Source organism: Fringilla coelebs (assembly GCF_963513975.1).
Source record: "Fringilla coelebs genome assembly, chromosome: 13".
In the NCBI taxonomy this organism is placed as follows: Eukaryota; Metazoa; Chordata; class Aves; order Passeriformes; family Fringillidae; genus Fringilla; species Fringilla coelebs.
The window spans coordinates 21,560,243-21,575,380 of NC_140039.1; the positions used below are offsets into that span (position 1 = coordinate 21,560,243).

At 52.9% G+C, this 15,138-nt stretch overlaps 1 protein-coding gene across 1 annotated transcript in view; it reads left to right on the forward strand.

Annotated features, from left to right (window-relative positions):
* Positions 1-15,138, forward strand: part of GRM7 (glutamate metabotropic receptor 7) — a gene marked incomplete at its 3' end in the record, with an annotated part of 165,023 nt that overhangs the window by 125,675 nt on the left and 24,210 nt on the right. Inside the window, exon 8 of the mRNA XM_084214301.1 lies at positions 9,705-10,640. Within this exon, the coding sequence (XP_084070427.1) occupies positions 9,705-10,640 (936 nt within the window). The remainder of the gene's footprint in view (positions 1-9,704; positions 10,641-15,138) is intronic.

Consider the following 15,138-nt stretch of genomic DNA (forward strand, 5'->3'; position numbering starts at 1 on the left):
GTAATTAACTGTCTAACCTGCTGGCAAGAGACCTGGCTGAACCTGCCTTTTTTTGATAAAATATTTGAATTGGAATTGGACCCAAGCACCTCTTCAGTGGTGTTTGTTGCTCAGGAATATTCTGCCAACAGATGGTATTTGTCTAAAATAACGTGTTCAAATTGATTTCTGTTCCTTGTTTTCTTGGGTTTGCTGCTGGGGTTTGGGTGTTCAGGGTCGATGGAGTTTCTGGTTTTGGCACCGTTAGGGACACCCTGCATCTCCTGCTGCCCCGCTCCTGTCCCTGCAGGTGTCACCTCAGTCCCTGGTGACACGAGGTGGCAGTGCCACTCCCGGGGTGGGGTGTGTGCAGTGCTGGGTCCTTGCCCAGCCTTAATGCTGCTCATGCACAGTCCCTGCAGAGGGATTGCAGCCTGTGTCACAGCTCCTGGCCCAGGCTCTGTGACCCAGGGGGACTCCATCCTGAAGGGTGACTCCATCCCTGGGTCCCTAGGGCTGTCCCCAGTGCCACCCTGCCCAGCTGGCAGCAGCCCTGCTGTGTGCTGCAGAAATGGATGCTGTTGATGCCGTTCCCTCGTTAAATTCTGCAATCTCTCATTGCTCACGTCAGCCCTGAGCAGCACAAACACCTTTAATTACCTGAGCTTGCTGCATGAGCTCACAGCCAGGGAAGGGGATTTTTCAACCCACTGGCCTGCAGAATGGCCATGTGCTGATGGCTGCTGCAGGAGGGAGGGTGGAACAGCCAGGTCCTGCACAGCTGGGACTGCAGCTGGGCTGGGCCCAGGGGCTGTGGGGTGCTGTGGGCTCGGTGCATTTGACTGCTGAAGGGGATTCAGGCTCAGAACACCTGAGGGGCACCCCTGGGCCAGGCAGGAGCTGCAGCTCTCGCTGTCCTTGCAGGGCTGTGCTGTACCACAACAGCAAGGCAAGGGTTAAATCTTGCCCCTCGCCCTGCAAAGGGCTGAGGCTCAGAGCTGAGGATGTGCAATGTCATTTCCTTGTGTCACTGAGCACAGGCCCAGGCAGGGACAGCAGCGTGAGAGCTGCACCCGGGGCAGGCTGAGGAGCTCCATCAGCTCTGGCCAGGCAGAGCAGGGCTGGGATCCTGCTGGGATCCTGCTGGGATCCTGCTGCAGCTCCAGGAGTGCCACAGGGGAAAAGTGCTGTGGGGATATGAACACAGGCTGAGGGAGCCTGAGGTGGATCACACCTGTGCTACAGACAGGAGAAATCTGGAGCATGAGGAGCTCGTAAAAGCTGTAATGGCAAAAAAATGATGGAGCAGAAGACTTGACTTGAGGTTTGGCTTTGTCTTGTGTTGTTCCCTTCCGTGCCCACGAGCCTGCAGGCAGACACACTCTGAGGTGAGTTATGTAAGAAATGGGGGTTAACAAATCAATCACCTGGCCTTCACAAGAGGTGCTGGTTCTGTGCCCACACACTCCTCTGTAAAGCCTTCTTGCGAGGCTTGTGTGGTTTTGTCAGCAAATATATTCAAGAGCAAATGCTTTGCTGGGAGATTTTATGGCTAATGAGCACGTTTGGCTGCTTTTGGCAGGAGTAACAATGTCAGTTTGTGTGTTATTGAGGGGGCAATATTCTTTATTTAATATCTGAACGCGGGAAGAGGCTCTTCAGTGGCAGATGTGCTGTGTTGTGTTTGGAGAATTCCCCCAGCTCTGGAGAGCAGAGCACTCCAGCTGTGATTTCTGCCCGGGAGGGGTGTCAGCAGTGATTTCTGTCTGGGAGGGGTGTCCTGGCAGTGATTTCTGCCTGGGAGGGGTGTCCTGGCAGTGATTTCTGTCCAGGAGGGGTGTCAGCAGTGATTTCTGTCTGGGAGGGGTGTCCTGGCAGTGATTTCTGTCCAGGAGGGGTGTCAGCAGTGATTTCTGCCTGGGAGGGGTGTCAGCAGTGATTTCTGTCCGGGAGGGGTGTCAGCAGTGATTTCTGCCTGGGAGGGGTGTCAGCAGTGATTTCTGTCCAGGAGGGGTGTCAGCAGTGATTTCTCTCTGGGAGGGGTGTCAGCAGTGATTTCTCTCTGGGAGGGGTGTCAGCAGTGATTTCTGTCCAGGAGGGGTGTCAGCAGTGATTTCTCTCTGGGAGGGGTGTCAGCAGTGATTTCTGTCTGGGAGGGGTGTCAGCAGTGATTTCTGTCCAGGAGGGGTGTCAGCAGTGATTTCTGTCCAGGAGGGGTGTCAGCAGTGATTTCTGTCCAGGAGGGGTGTCAGCAGTGATTTCTCTCTGGGAGGGGTGTCAGCAGTGATTTCTGTCTGGGAGGGGTGTCAGCAGTGATTTCTGTCCAGGAGGGGTGTCAGCAGTGATTTCTGTCCAGGAGGGGTGTCAGCAGTGATTTCTCTCTGGGAGGGGTGTCCTGGCAGTGATTTCTGTCCAGGAGGGGTGTCAGCAGTGATTTCTCTCTGGGAGGGGTGTCAGCAGTGATTTCTCTCTGGGAGGGGTGTCAGCAGTGATTTCTGCCTGGGAGGGGTGTCCTGGCAGTGATTTCTGTCCAGGAGGGGTGTCAGCAGTGATTTCTGCCTGGGAGGGGTGTCAGCAGTGATTTCTGTCCAGGAGGGGTGTCAGCAGTGATTTCTGTCTGGGAGGGGTGTCCTGGCAGTGATTTCTGTCCAGGAGGGGTGTCAGCAGTGATTTCTGCCTGGGAGGGGTGTCAGCAGTGATTTCTGTCCGGGAGGGGTGTCAGCAGTGATTTCTGCCTGGGAGGGGTGTCAGCAGTGATTTCTGTCTGGGAGGGGTGTCAGCAGTGATTTCTGTCCAGGAGGGGTGTCAGCAGTGATTTCTGTCCAGGAGGGGTGTCAGCAGTGATTTCTGTCCAGGAGGGGTGTCAGCAGTGATTTCTGTCCAGGAGGGGTGTCAGCAGTGATTTCTCTCTGGGAGGGGTGTCAGCAGTGATTTCTGTCCAGGAGGGGTGTCAGCAGTGTGGGGTTTGTGTCTGGAGAGGCCAGGGCACCCCGAGGTACCTGTGCTGTTCCCCTCTTTGGGGTCTCCTTTCTCACCTCCTGTTGTTGGTCAGTTTGGGAGGAGGTGGCAGCTGAATCTCCCTGTCCCTGTGAGAGCCTGGCACTGGCTGCCAGCCCTGGGGCCCTCAGCAGGATTGCAGCTTTGGGACTGCACCTGCCCCAGGTGGCAGTGGCAGATGGGGGCTGGCACCTGCCAGTGGTGCCAGGAGTCTGGTGGCAGTTGACAGCAGCCAAAGCTTGCTGCTTTGTCTCCATTTGTGTTGATCAAACTTGCAAGTGAACTCCTTTAATAAACTGTGTGAGCAGCTCTGGGAGCTCTTGGCTTAGAGCTGCTTCTGTAGGTCCCAAACACGACCCAGCTGTGTCTGCAAAATGAAATTCTGGTCCCACACCCATGCCAGCGCCGGGGTGGTGGAGCAGGAATGATGACAGATGTGTCATATTGTGCCTGTTTGCTTCAGGGAGGAGAGAGAAATCCCACAAAGGCTGCTGGAAAGCTCTGCTCCCATCAGGCCCGTGTGAGCAGCCCTCGGAGTTCCCAGCGTTTATGCAGAGCACAGAGGTTCCTGACAGGCCACGTGTGGAGTGGGTCAGAAATAATCTGTTTAAACGTCCTTGAGCACTGATTTCTGCAGCAGGACTGTAATATCAGAGGTATGATGTGGAATTCAGAGTGCCCCCAGCTAACTGTCCACACCATGGGCAATAATGGCCCCTAAAAACTGCTGCAAAGGGTCCTCACTCTGCTCTGAAACAGCTCGAGGGAAGCCTTCACTTGCTTTGCTCCCTGGCTTATTTGGGTTTTGCTCCACCAAACTGAAAACGTGCCTTCTGTGCAGATGATTCCCGTGGGAGATCCTTGTTTGCTGGTCAATCCCCCTTCACCTGGCCAGGGCTCTGGGCTGGCTGAGCAGTGGGACCAGGGATTTCACCCTGGTTTGGCACTGCCTGTGTCTGGCTGACTGGGGAGGGGTTGGACGGACTTCAGCTCCCTTTGCAGGAGCAGATTTTGGCCTTTTCCTCCCCGAAATGCAGCTGGAAGGGGCGGGAGAGGCTTTTCTCCTCCCTCAGCCCAGGCTGGGGGCTGGTGGTGCCCTCCCTGGGGTGAGTCCCAGCTCCCCATGCGGGGTTTTGCTGAGGGATTGCAGCCCTGTGTGGGGGGAGAAAAGAGAAAATTCCCTGTGCTGGGAGGCAGCTGCTGCCCTGGCAGGGTGCATTGCCACCAGCCATCCTTCATTTTCTGGGTACATCTGCGCTTCTTTCAGGGCCCAGTTGACTGAGCATAACCTGAGCAGGATAATTTAATATTATTAGTACTATTAATATCACTGCAGCAATCTAATTAGGGCTTAAATGAGCTGGGTACTCAATCTCCCTCAGTATTTTGTATTTCTTTCATCCTCCCTCCCTGCCCTGTGCTGTTCTGCCTTGCACAAGAGATGTGGTGAGGAAATCACTCTCCATTGATGCTGAGGCTTCAGGAGGGGAAAGCCAGCACCAAACAGTGGGGCTGGGAAATGCTGCTCCTTGACCCAGCTGGGGAATGAGGAGGATAAATAAAGGCCAGCTTTCCTGGCCCATAAGAGAGATAAACAAAGATAAAGGGCTAATCCTGTCCTCAAACCTTAGGGAAGGTTGACTCCTGGCTGTGCCATGAAAAACTCTGAAAAGGAGTTTTCAGGGGAAAAACCAGAATTGCTGGAGCTGCTTCTCGATGGGCTGTGGTCACCCAGGCTCGTTCCTGGGGGCTCACCTGGGCTGTGCAGGTGTGGGGCACTGAGCAGGTGAGGAACAGGAGCTGCATGGCAGCTGCTCTGTGCTGGGGCTGGGGGCCTGCCTGGGGCTGGCCTGGCTCCTGCACAGGTAAATCTCTGCTGGGGCTGCCCTGGCTCCTGCACAGGTAAATCTCTGCTGGGGCTGGCCTGGCTCCTGCACAGGTAAATCTCTGCTGGGGCTGCCCTGGCTCCTGCACAGGTAAATCTCTGCTGGGGCTGCCCTGGCTCCTGCACAGGTAAAATCTCTGCTGGGGCTGCCCTGGCTCCTGCACAGGTAAATCTCTGCTGGGGCTGCCCTGGCTCCTGCACAGGTAAATCTCTGCTGGGGCTGCCCTGGCTCCTGCACAGGTAAATCTCTGCTGGGGCTGCCCTGGCTCCTGCACAGGTAAATCTCTGCTGGGGCTGCCCTGGCTCCTGCACAGGTAAATCTCTGCTGGGGCTGCCCTGGCTCCTGCACAGGTAAATCTCTGCTGGGGCTGCCCTGGCTCCTGCAGGGCCTGGGACTGGGCACTGGGAGCACCTGGGACAGGGGGAGGTGTCCCTGCCGTGCCAGGGTGGCGCTGGGTGGGACTTGATGTCCAAACCAGTTTGGGATTCTGTGATAAATCACATTTCCCCTCATCCTAAGCCACTTTAGGATAAAAAGTTGCCTTGGATTAGCTCTGCTTTCAGAAGATAGTTTTGCCCTAGCTGATCAATTTAAAGAGATGAGAGCTGTGTGTTATAAATGCACGTTTGGAAGCACATGCTCTTTTTTCAATTAAAAAAATATTATGCAGGGGCTGCAGGATGAGTACTGAAGATGCATGGTCCACCCCCTTCCATTAGTGAGAAGACAACACAAAGCTGTAGGCAGATATAAAAGCATTAAAATAATTAATTTTCCATTTTATTGTGAGTCAACAGAAATGTATAATAATAAGCATTTTTGCAAAAACTGCGGATTAAGCATTTTTCTCTCCATCAGTGGTGTGCTGGAAATGTCCTTGCTTTAATGTAGAACAAATGGCCCTGGGATCTCATTAAAGATGGTGCTGTGAGTGCTCAGAGAGCTCTCAGTGCTGCTGGGGCAGAGCAGCAGGGCTGCTGGAAACAGGTGACAAATACTAAACAAAAGAAAAGGAAGAGTAGAAATGAAAGGGAAATAAAGGAGGGTTAAGAACTGATTCTTGTGGCAGCACCAAAGAGGAGGCAGGAGAGATCTCTGCCTCCTTCTGGGGTGGGGGAGCAGTGCTGGGAGGGGCAGGGAGCACCCAGGGGCTGGGCTGGGACCGTGCTGGGGGACCCCATGGAGGGCTGGGATGGGATAATGGGATCCGTGGGATAATGGGATCCATGGGATAATGGGATCCATGGGGTAATGGGATCCATGGGATGGGATAATGGGATCCGTGGGATAATGGGATCCATGGGATCCATGGGATAATGGGATCCGTGGGATAATGGGATCCGTGGGATAATGGGATCCATGGGATCCATAGGATAATGGGATCCATGGGATGGGATGGGATCCATGGGATAATGAGATCCATGGGATAATGGGATCCATGGGATGGGATGGGATCCATGGGATGGGATGGGATCCATGGGATAATGGGATCCATGGGATAATGGGATCCATGGGATGGGTTAATAGGGTGGGATGATGGCATGGCCTGGCATAATGGGGTGGGAAGGGATGGGATAATGCGATGGGATGGAGCAGTGTCAGTTCCCACTGCCCTTCCCAGAGCTCACCTGCTGCTGCTGCTGCTGCAGGAACACTCCTTCTGTTTTGAGGGAGTTTGGAGTCCCTGGGAGCTCTGTGTCAGCCTGCAGAGGTGTTAGGGCTGCTCTGCTCAGTGCAGGATGTGTTTGGCACGAGCCAGACCTGGTGGGGTTTTGCCTTCACCCCTTGCAGGCTCGGGGCTGGGCAAGGCTTCCCCAGCACTCCCTGCAGGCAGGGAAATGCAAAGGAGCTCCATGCAGCTCTGCATCCTCTCTGGCACTCTGGCTTATCACCACTGTCATCTCTTGAGGGGATTCCAGTTGATATTTTGCAGAAGACTCTGCTGAGGATGTGTTATTGACATACTCTTAGCTTAAAACCATTATCACGGTAAATCCCTGGATTTAGAGACTAATTACAAGACATTAATAGCTGAGCCTGAAGAGCTAAGTCATGCAAATATTGCTGTCTGCAAAGTGGAATATACACAAATGTCTGAACTGCTGAGTTAGGAGCTGCAGTCTGGAGGCGGCAATAAATCTGAGCCCGGTCCTCGCCGCTGGCTTCTGTGTGTCCCTGAAATTAATGGCACCGTCATTATGAAAGTGGGATCAGGGAACGTGGCTATTTTCTTCCCTGAGTAGGTTAATTACCACTAATGTAATTATTTTTGTACTGATTTTTATTTTAATCAAACATTGCACGAAACAATTAAGTTCAGAACAAATGGCTTATTATGGAAATGTTTGTGGCGGAGGGAAGCAAAGCAGCAATGTTTGAATTATCCCAGATATTGAGTTCCTTTATTCATTAAAATGAACAATTACATTAGGCCTTATGAGACAGACTAAGCATTTCTTGTTAATGTTTGTTCTATAGTGAACATAATGAGAGTATATATTGTGAGTGGAGGCAGTCCTCCTGCTGGAGGCATTCAGGAGCTGGGGATGTGTGGGAGCAGGGGCAGCTTCCTTTCCTTCCTTTCCTTCCTTTCCTTCCTTTCCTTCCTTTCCTTCCTTTCCTTCCTTTCCTTCCTTTCCTTCCTTTCCTTCCTTTCCTTCCTTTCCTTCCTTTCCTTCCTTTCCTTCCTTTCCTTCCTTTCCTTCCTTTCCTTCCTTTCCTTCCTTTCCTTCCTTTCCTTCCTTTCCTTCCTTTCCTTCCTTTCCTTCCTTTCCTTCCTTCCCTTCCTTCCCTTCCTTCTCTCCCTCCCTCCCGATCCTTCCTCCCTCCCTCCCAATCCTTCCTCTCTTCATCTCCTTCCACAGAGCATCTGTGCAGGGTGAGGTACCTTTGGGCTGTCCCAGGTGCCAGCAGTGCCATGCACTAGGGCTGAGAAGATGGAAATCCATCCTTTTGTGCCCACAAGGGAAGCAGGGCTATGACAGCACGTTCATCAGTCCGTGGTAATGAAGACATTCCACGTGGGAAATGGGTGGAAATCATTTCACTCCTGCAGACTGGGTCAGGATCCCCAGATGGGTTGGGTTGATTTTAATGAGTCTTTGTGCTCCCTTTAGCAGCAGCTCCTTTGCCTCCTGCAGCTGCACAGTTCCTGGATCTCTCCTCTTCCCCAGAACGCTGAAGGTTAATGGAGTTTCCCGGGCAGTGGCAGACCTCTAGAATATCTCTTATTGAGGATTATGTTTGCAGCATGCACAGAAAGGCTCTTGGTACTCCCGTGTGTGAGCAGAGTGTGACTTCAGGGTTTGTGTTTTCACAAATATAAAATGAAGATGATACAGGATTTATTTTGGTTTAAATTAGGAAAGTGCAACTTAATCCTTCAGTTTAAGACTTGCCTATCCAAGTCTTCCTGTCTGTCTGAATAATTACGGCAGCTGATTCAAGAAACTCATCTGAGGACTTTGACTGCTTGTAGGGAGAATCATGGAGCTTGTCAGCATTTGAGTGCCCTAAGGAAAAATAGCTGAAATGTTGTTTTTAATGGCACTTACTCACATCTATCCAGGGGTTCAGGTTTTATGTTTGGAAGGGACACACACGCACAGAGCAGCTGCTGGGCTGGCAGTGGTGCTGGGAATGCCAGGGCCTTCCCAGGCTGGACTGTTCCCTTGGGGCTCCAGCCTAAACCTTCCCTGTCCTTGGGGGCTGCTGAGTGGCTTCAGTGGGGCATGGTTTGAAATGATTTGTGAGCCCAGTTTTCCACAGTACTTGGGAGCCTTTGTTGCCTACCTTGGAGTTCAGGACTCTCCAGACTGCAGAGTAAGTGAGACTTTCCTTGTATTTAACGTAATCATTTATCATTTGCATTCCCAGAAGCACATGTGGTATTTCAAAAGCTGAATGTGGCTTTGAAATGAAATATGATCTAGTTATTGCTTTTCTCAGTGATGACCATTTTCTTTGTCCTTCATATTTCTCACCTGGCTTGTGTAGCAGGCCTTCCCCCATTCCCACTGATCCCATGCCCTACAGAAACACATCCCCGCCTCATTTCACACCTTCCCCTGGTCAGGAGCAGTTCCAGGAGGGGAGATCTCTGTAAGAAGCCCCCAGGTTTGTGGGAAGCAGCCTTGCAAGTGGAAGTCCTGCCTTCCCTCAAGGTTTGCAGCGTTGTTGATAATTCTCATGTGCTTTATCCGGGCTTGGATGTCATTCCATCAGACTTAACGAGCAATAGAAATGAGAAATGGAGGCAGTGAGCACAGTTAGGGCTCACACAGAGGCACCAGCATGGGGTTCCAGGATTCTGCCCGTGGGAACTTTATCCACTTGGGGTTTGTGTGTTGGGGCTCCCCGAGTCCCCTCCCTTCCTTCCCAGCTCACGTCTGTGCCTGCCAGCCCTAACCCCGAGCCTGTTTGTCCCTATCCCACAGATTGAGGAGATGCAGTGGGGCAGGGGTGTATATTCTGTGCCCCCCTCGGTGTGCAGCCAGCCCTAAGCCAGCTCCAAACCAGCCCTAAACCAGCTCCAAACCAGCCCTAAGCCAGGCCTAACCCTGACCCTGTTTGTCCCTGTCCCACAGATCGAGGAGATGCAGTGGGGCAGGGGTGTATATTCTGTGCCCCCCTCGGTGTGCAGCCAGCCCTAAACCAGCCCTAAGCCAGGCCTAACCCCGAGCCTGTTTGTCCCTGTCCCACAGATTGAGGAGATGCAGTGGGGCAGGGGTGTATATTCTGTGCCCCCCTCGGTGTGCAGCCAGCCCTAAACCAGCCCTAAGCCAGCTCCAAACCAGCCCTAAGCCAGGCCTAACCCCGAGCCTGTTTGTCCCTGTCCCACAGATCGAGGAGATGCAGTGGGGCGGGGGCGTGCGTGCCGTGCCCCCCTCGGTGTGCAGCCAGCCGTGCCGGCCGGGCGAGAGGAAGAAGATGGTGAAGGGCATGCCGTGCTGCTGGCACTGCGAGCTGTGTGACGGCTACCAGTACCAGGCCGACGAGGTCACCTGCCTGCTGTGCTCCTACAACGAGCGGCCCAACGAGAACCGCACCGGCTGCCGCTCCATCCCCATCATCAAGCTGGAGTGGCACTCGCCCTGGGCCGTCATCCCCGTCTTCCTGGCCATGCTGGGCATCGTGGCCACCATCTTCGTGGTGGCCACCTTCATCCGCTACAACGACACGCCGATCGTGCGCGCCTCGGGCCGCGAGCTCAGCTACGTGCTGCTGACGGGCATCTTCCTGTGCTACATCATCACCTTCCTGATGATCGCCAAGCCCGACGTGGCCGTCTGCTCCTTCCGCAGGATCTTCCTGGGGCTGGGCATGTGCATCAGCTACGCGGCGCTGCTCACCAAGACCAACCGCATCTACCGCATCTTCGAGCAGGGCAAGAAGTCGGTGACGGCGCCGCGGCTGATCAGCCCCACCTCGCAGCTGGCCATCGCCTCCAGCCTCATCTCCGTCCAGCTGCTGGGCGTCTTCGTCTGGTTCGCGGTGGACCCGCCCAACATCATCGTGGATTACGATGAGCAGAAGACTATGAACCCCGAGCAGGCCAGAGGAGTGCTCAAGTGCGACATTACGGATCTACAGATCATTTGTTCCTTGGGTTATAGCATTCTGCTCATGGTGACGTGCACTGTGTATGCCATCAAGACTCGGGGGGTCCCAGAGAATTTTAATGAAGCCAAACCCATTGGATTCACTATGTACACTACCTGTATAGTATGGCTTGCCTTCATTCCAATATTTTTTGGCACTGCCCAGTCAGCAGAAAAGGTAGGTGAGAGTGCCCAGGACCCGCTGTGGTCGTAGCCACGTGCCGGTGCTCAGCTTTCCGTGGATTTCCAGCTGAGCTCTCCAGGCAGCTCGTTCCTGACTCAGGGCAATCCGTGGCACTGTTTTCCTTCCCCGTTTAGCTCGTGGGCCATTCATTTAAAAGCTGGCAAATGATCAATAGCAATCACGTTAGCCGTTAGTTTTATTGTTGCATCTATTTCAATTGTTTCTTTACAGTAGGATAAGTGGGAATTAGCTGTCATATTACCCACAAAGAGGCATCTCCTAACTAAATCATTTTGAATACAAGATGTGAGCGAGAGAACTGTCAAAAAAATACTCAGGTGGGCTCCTGTGCCTCGGGACCTGCGGGCAGTGTGGAGTCTGATGAGTGCTCTGCTCACAGAGCAGCCCCAGGACACACTTACACCACGGTGTAAAGGGCCTGTCCTGAGCTCCAGGGGCTGAGCCCAGTGGCTCCAGCTGGTGCTCCATGATGCAGATTCACCTTGACTTCTCCCTGGAGAAAAGCTGTCATTTCAGAGGGATTTGGCAAACACCACCAAGTGTATTTGGAGAGGAGTGGCATTACTGGGCTGTCCTGAACTGGTGTCAGTCTCTTTTACCCCCCCACCCCAGCCTGTGTCCCTGTCTCCCTGTGTCCCTCTCCCTGTGTCCCTGTGTCCCTGCAGGGCTGTGCAGCTCCTGAGCTCTGTGACCAGGCTCAGTGCCCAGCTCCTGCTCCTGGGGCTTCCCCCTCCTGCCCTGCCCAGGGCTGTGCTGCAGGAGCTTTGCTGCTTTTCCTCCTTTCCTGGCACTCCTTTTGGGTGGGGGTGCAGGGATTGTGCTTTTTGGTGCTTGCCACTGATTTCCTGTCAGATATTTCCTCTGGAAAATATTGTGCCTTAGCTTGGCCACGCACGTCTGCTGAAATGGAAATTGCACCTGCTGAAAAATCTCATGCAGCATGATCTCTTCAGCTGAGGAATGGGGTGATGTATAACCCTGGGGTTCCAGGGGATGGATTTGTTTTATTCTATCGATAAATACAAGCATAATGTTGTTGGGTGGAAGGCATATTGTAAACACCTGCCTTGTTCAAGGTAGGAAATAACACCTCCAACAACAAAAAACCAAACCTCTAGCAAAGTGCTGCAGGTAATTCATAAAAGGTGAATAATTCAAGCAGGAGCTGCTGCAGCAGGAGGAGGAAGGCCAGAAATCTGAGTTTCTCCAGGATGGAGATGAGCCATGAGGCACATGGGAGGTGGCATGTGGTAAAAGCAGATTTCAGATGTTTTTGCAGCTTGAGTTCACTCACCCTGTTTCTTTGTCCACATCAGAGATGGAGAGAAGGCATGGCTGGTTGTGATCTGTGGCTCAGCTGTGATTTATGGGCTTGCTTTGGTGATGCAGCACGTGGAGCCCAGGGATGTGGGATGTGCTCATCCTTCCCACGGTGCAGCACACCTGGGGTTCCATGGCTGGGCTACAGAGCTCCCAGTGCCTGCCTGGGCACTGCAGATCTGGGGCTGTTCCCTGGATGGATGGATTGTGTGCCCTGGGCACTGCAGCTCTGGGGCTGGGTTACCCTGGATGGATTGTGTGCCCTGCTCCTTCCTGGGCACTGTGCAGCTCTGGGGCTGTTATCCTGGATGGATTGTGTGCCCTGGGCACTGCAGCTCTGGGGCTGGGTTACCCTGGATGGATTGTGTGCCCTGGGCACTGTGCCCTGCTCTGGGGCTGTTACCCTGGATGGATTGTGTGCCCTGGGCACTGCAGCTCTGGGGCTGGGATACCCTGGATGGAGTGTGTGCCCTGGGCACTGCAGCTCTGGGGCTGTTTTCCTAGGCACACAATTGAACCTGATTTGAACCTGAAGTTGTGTATTTCAGGTTCAAATATGCATTTGAAGCTGAAAATGCTGTGTCAGCTTGGAGGAGCAGGACAGCTCTGGGGCAGGGCGTGTGCTGTCCCTGCTCAGAAAGGTCCTTCCTTCAGAGTGTGCTTGATGGAAAGCCACTGTGGCCTTTAGCTGAAGGAGAGGAGATTTAGACTGGATATATGTAGGGAATTCCACCCTGTGAGGGTGGGGAGGCCTGGTGCCCAGGGAAGCTGAATATTCCCCCAAAATCTCATTTTCTCAGATTGTGTCATTGGGCTGGCAGAGACAGAGATGTCATTGTTATGTTTTCATGTTTCAGAGAGGTTCTGCTGCCTCAGAGCTCTGATTGCTTTTATTTAGTAATTGTGCTAAGATTAAACAAACGCATTGCTGGATGTTCACAAGCCAGTGAGAGCTGTCAGCGTGCTGAAATACATCCTGCCAGTGGGGTTCTTCTCTTCAATGATCTTCAGGGCTTTTTGCAAGTTAAAAAAGTTCTAATTGTGCCTCTGAGTGAGGGGTGACTTGTTCAGCCAGTGTGGCTGTCCTGCCTGGGAGCTTTGTTCTTCCTGCAGCGATGAGAAATAGGGAAAAGTTGAAATAGGGAAAAGAGCTGTCACCTTCCATCAGCTTATTTCTGCATGAACTTTCAGTTGTAAACTGTTGGGGTTTTTTTGGGGGGGTTTGTAGGTTTTGTAATGAAATTTGAAGTGCCTAATCCCATCAGCTCTTCCACCTTCCTTCTTGTTTCTCTATTTTTTTCAGTGCCCCTTTTATTCAAATCAATAAGCAGGGCAAGTCAGGCATATTTGGCAGCAACACTTTTACTTATTGTGTGGAGTGTTCCATAAATACTATAATTTGAAGACACATGCAAAATGGGTCCTTGTTCAGATTAAATAATGTCACATTAGCACAGGAGCACTTCAGTCTCTGTGCTATTTTTTGGTGGAACTAAGTTACCCTTCAATTCTCTGTAACACAAATAGCAATTAGCCAGGTAGGACACACTTTTATTTTCTCTCTTGGGAAGGCCTGGGCTGACAGTTGCTATAGCAACTCTACATGTGTGGATCTGGGAGTTATGAGGAATTTAATGCAACATTTGTTGGAGTTTCACACTGTGGGATGGTGGAGGAGCCCAGGTTTGAGGCTCCCAGGGAATGTGCCTGGCTCTGCCGTGATTTGGGGCTCTCCCAGGGACAGCTTGTGTGGATTGAAGCTTTTGTTTCAATTTTTTTATAATTTTTGTTTCAAGGGGGATTCTGACGCCATGAATTTCTCATTGATGCACTTTCACTTCACCCATCACTTCATTGTGTGCATGTTCAGGTGCTGAAGTTCCTCATTCCATCCAGCCTGGACTGTCCCCCTGAGGACAGCCTGGAGTTTGGGGATCTGGGGTTGGAGTCACACCTGAGCTGACTCAGCTTCCCCTCGTGGCAGTTCAGAGCTCCAGGCTGGAGCCACCAGCTCTGGAGAGCCCCAGAGCACAGGCTGGTCAAGAAAATCCCCTTTGTGGAGAGCTGGAGTCCCACCTTTTAACTGAGGAGAAATTAGGTGATCTCTGGCACCTCGGGGTGAAACACTCAGTGGGATTCTTGGAAGGCTGATGACTTCACTGCAAAGGTGTTCCTGGCCTAGGTTATTATCAGGTTATATAACAACACTGCTGGAAAGTGTAAAAAAACCCTTGTGAAAACCTTTGAATGTCTGCAGGGTTTCAGTTCTAATTTCCAAACTGAACAAAAATTCCTGGGCAAAGTTCTCAGTGAGGTTTCCTTTGTTACCTCCTGCATTCCTCAGCCTCCCCCCTGGAAGTGGGGCTGTGAGCAGTCACACACAGCCACACTGAGAGGTTTTTATGGTGTCACTGCTGCCAGGGGTTAACCCTAAGCAGGAGCTCAGGGTTCCCACCTGTGGCATTGAAGTGCTGCAGGTATCCAGGTTCTGATCTCTGTTCTCCTCTCCCTGCTGCTCTGGGGAGCTCTGCTCCCTGGACAGACACTCACAGACCCAGCACCCCTGGCCAGGGTTGGGCTGTGGCCTCTGAGGCTCCTGGAGGAGAGAACACCCCAGGAAATACAGAATATTCCTGGCCAGGCTGGATCCCAGTGCTCAGGGTCCCTCAGGAGTCACCAGGGGCTCTGCCACAGCTCCCTCTGCCCCCAAGGCTGCCAAAGAGAAAGAAAAATGGCAAGGGAGCCTTGGGGCCTGGACTTGGGCACCTGGGGTGGTGGGTGTGCCCCAGCTCACACTCAGGTGCAGGGGAGAGAAGGGGGGACCTGGCACTGGGGTTTGGGAAGGGTTCTGGAGCTGGCACTGGGGTTTGGGAAGGGTTCTGGAGTTGGCACTGGGTTTGGGAAGGGTTCTGGAGCTGGCACTGGGGTTTGGGAAGGGTTCTGGAGCTGGCACTGGGGTTTGGGAAGGGTTCTGGAGCTGGCACTGGGGTTTGGGAAGGGTTCTGGAGCTGGCACTGGGGTTTGGGGAGGGTTCTGGAGCTGGCACTGGGGTTTGGGAAGGGTTCTGGAGTTGGCACTGGGTTTGGGAAGGGTTCAGGAGTTGGCACTGGGGTTTGGGAAGGGTTCTGGAGTTGGCACTGGGTTTGGGAAG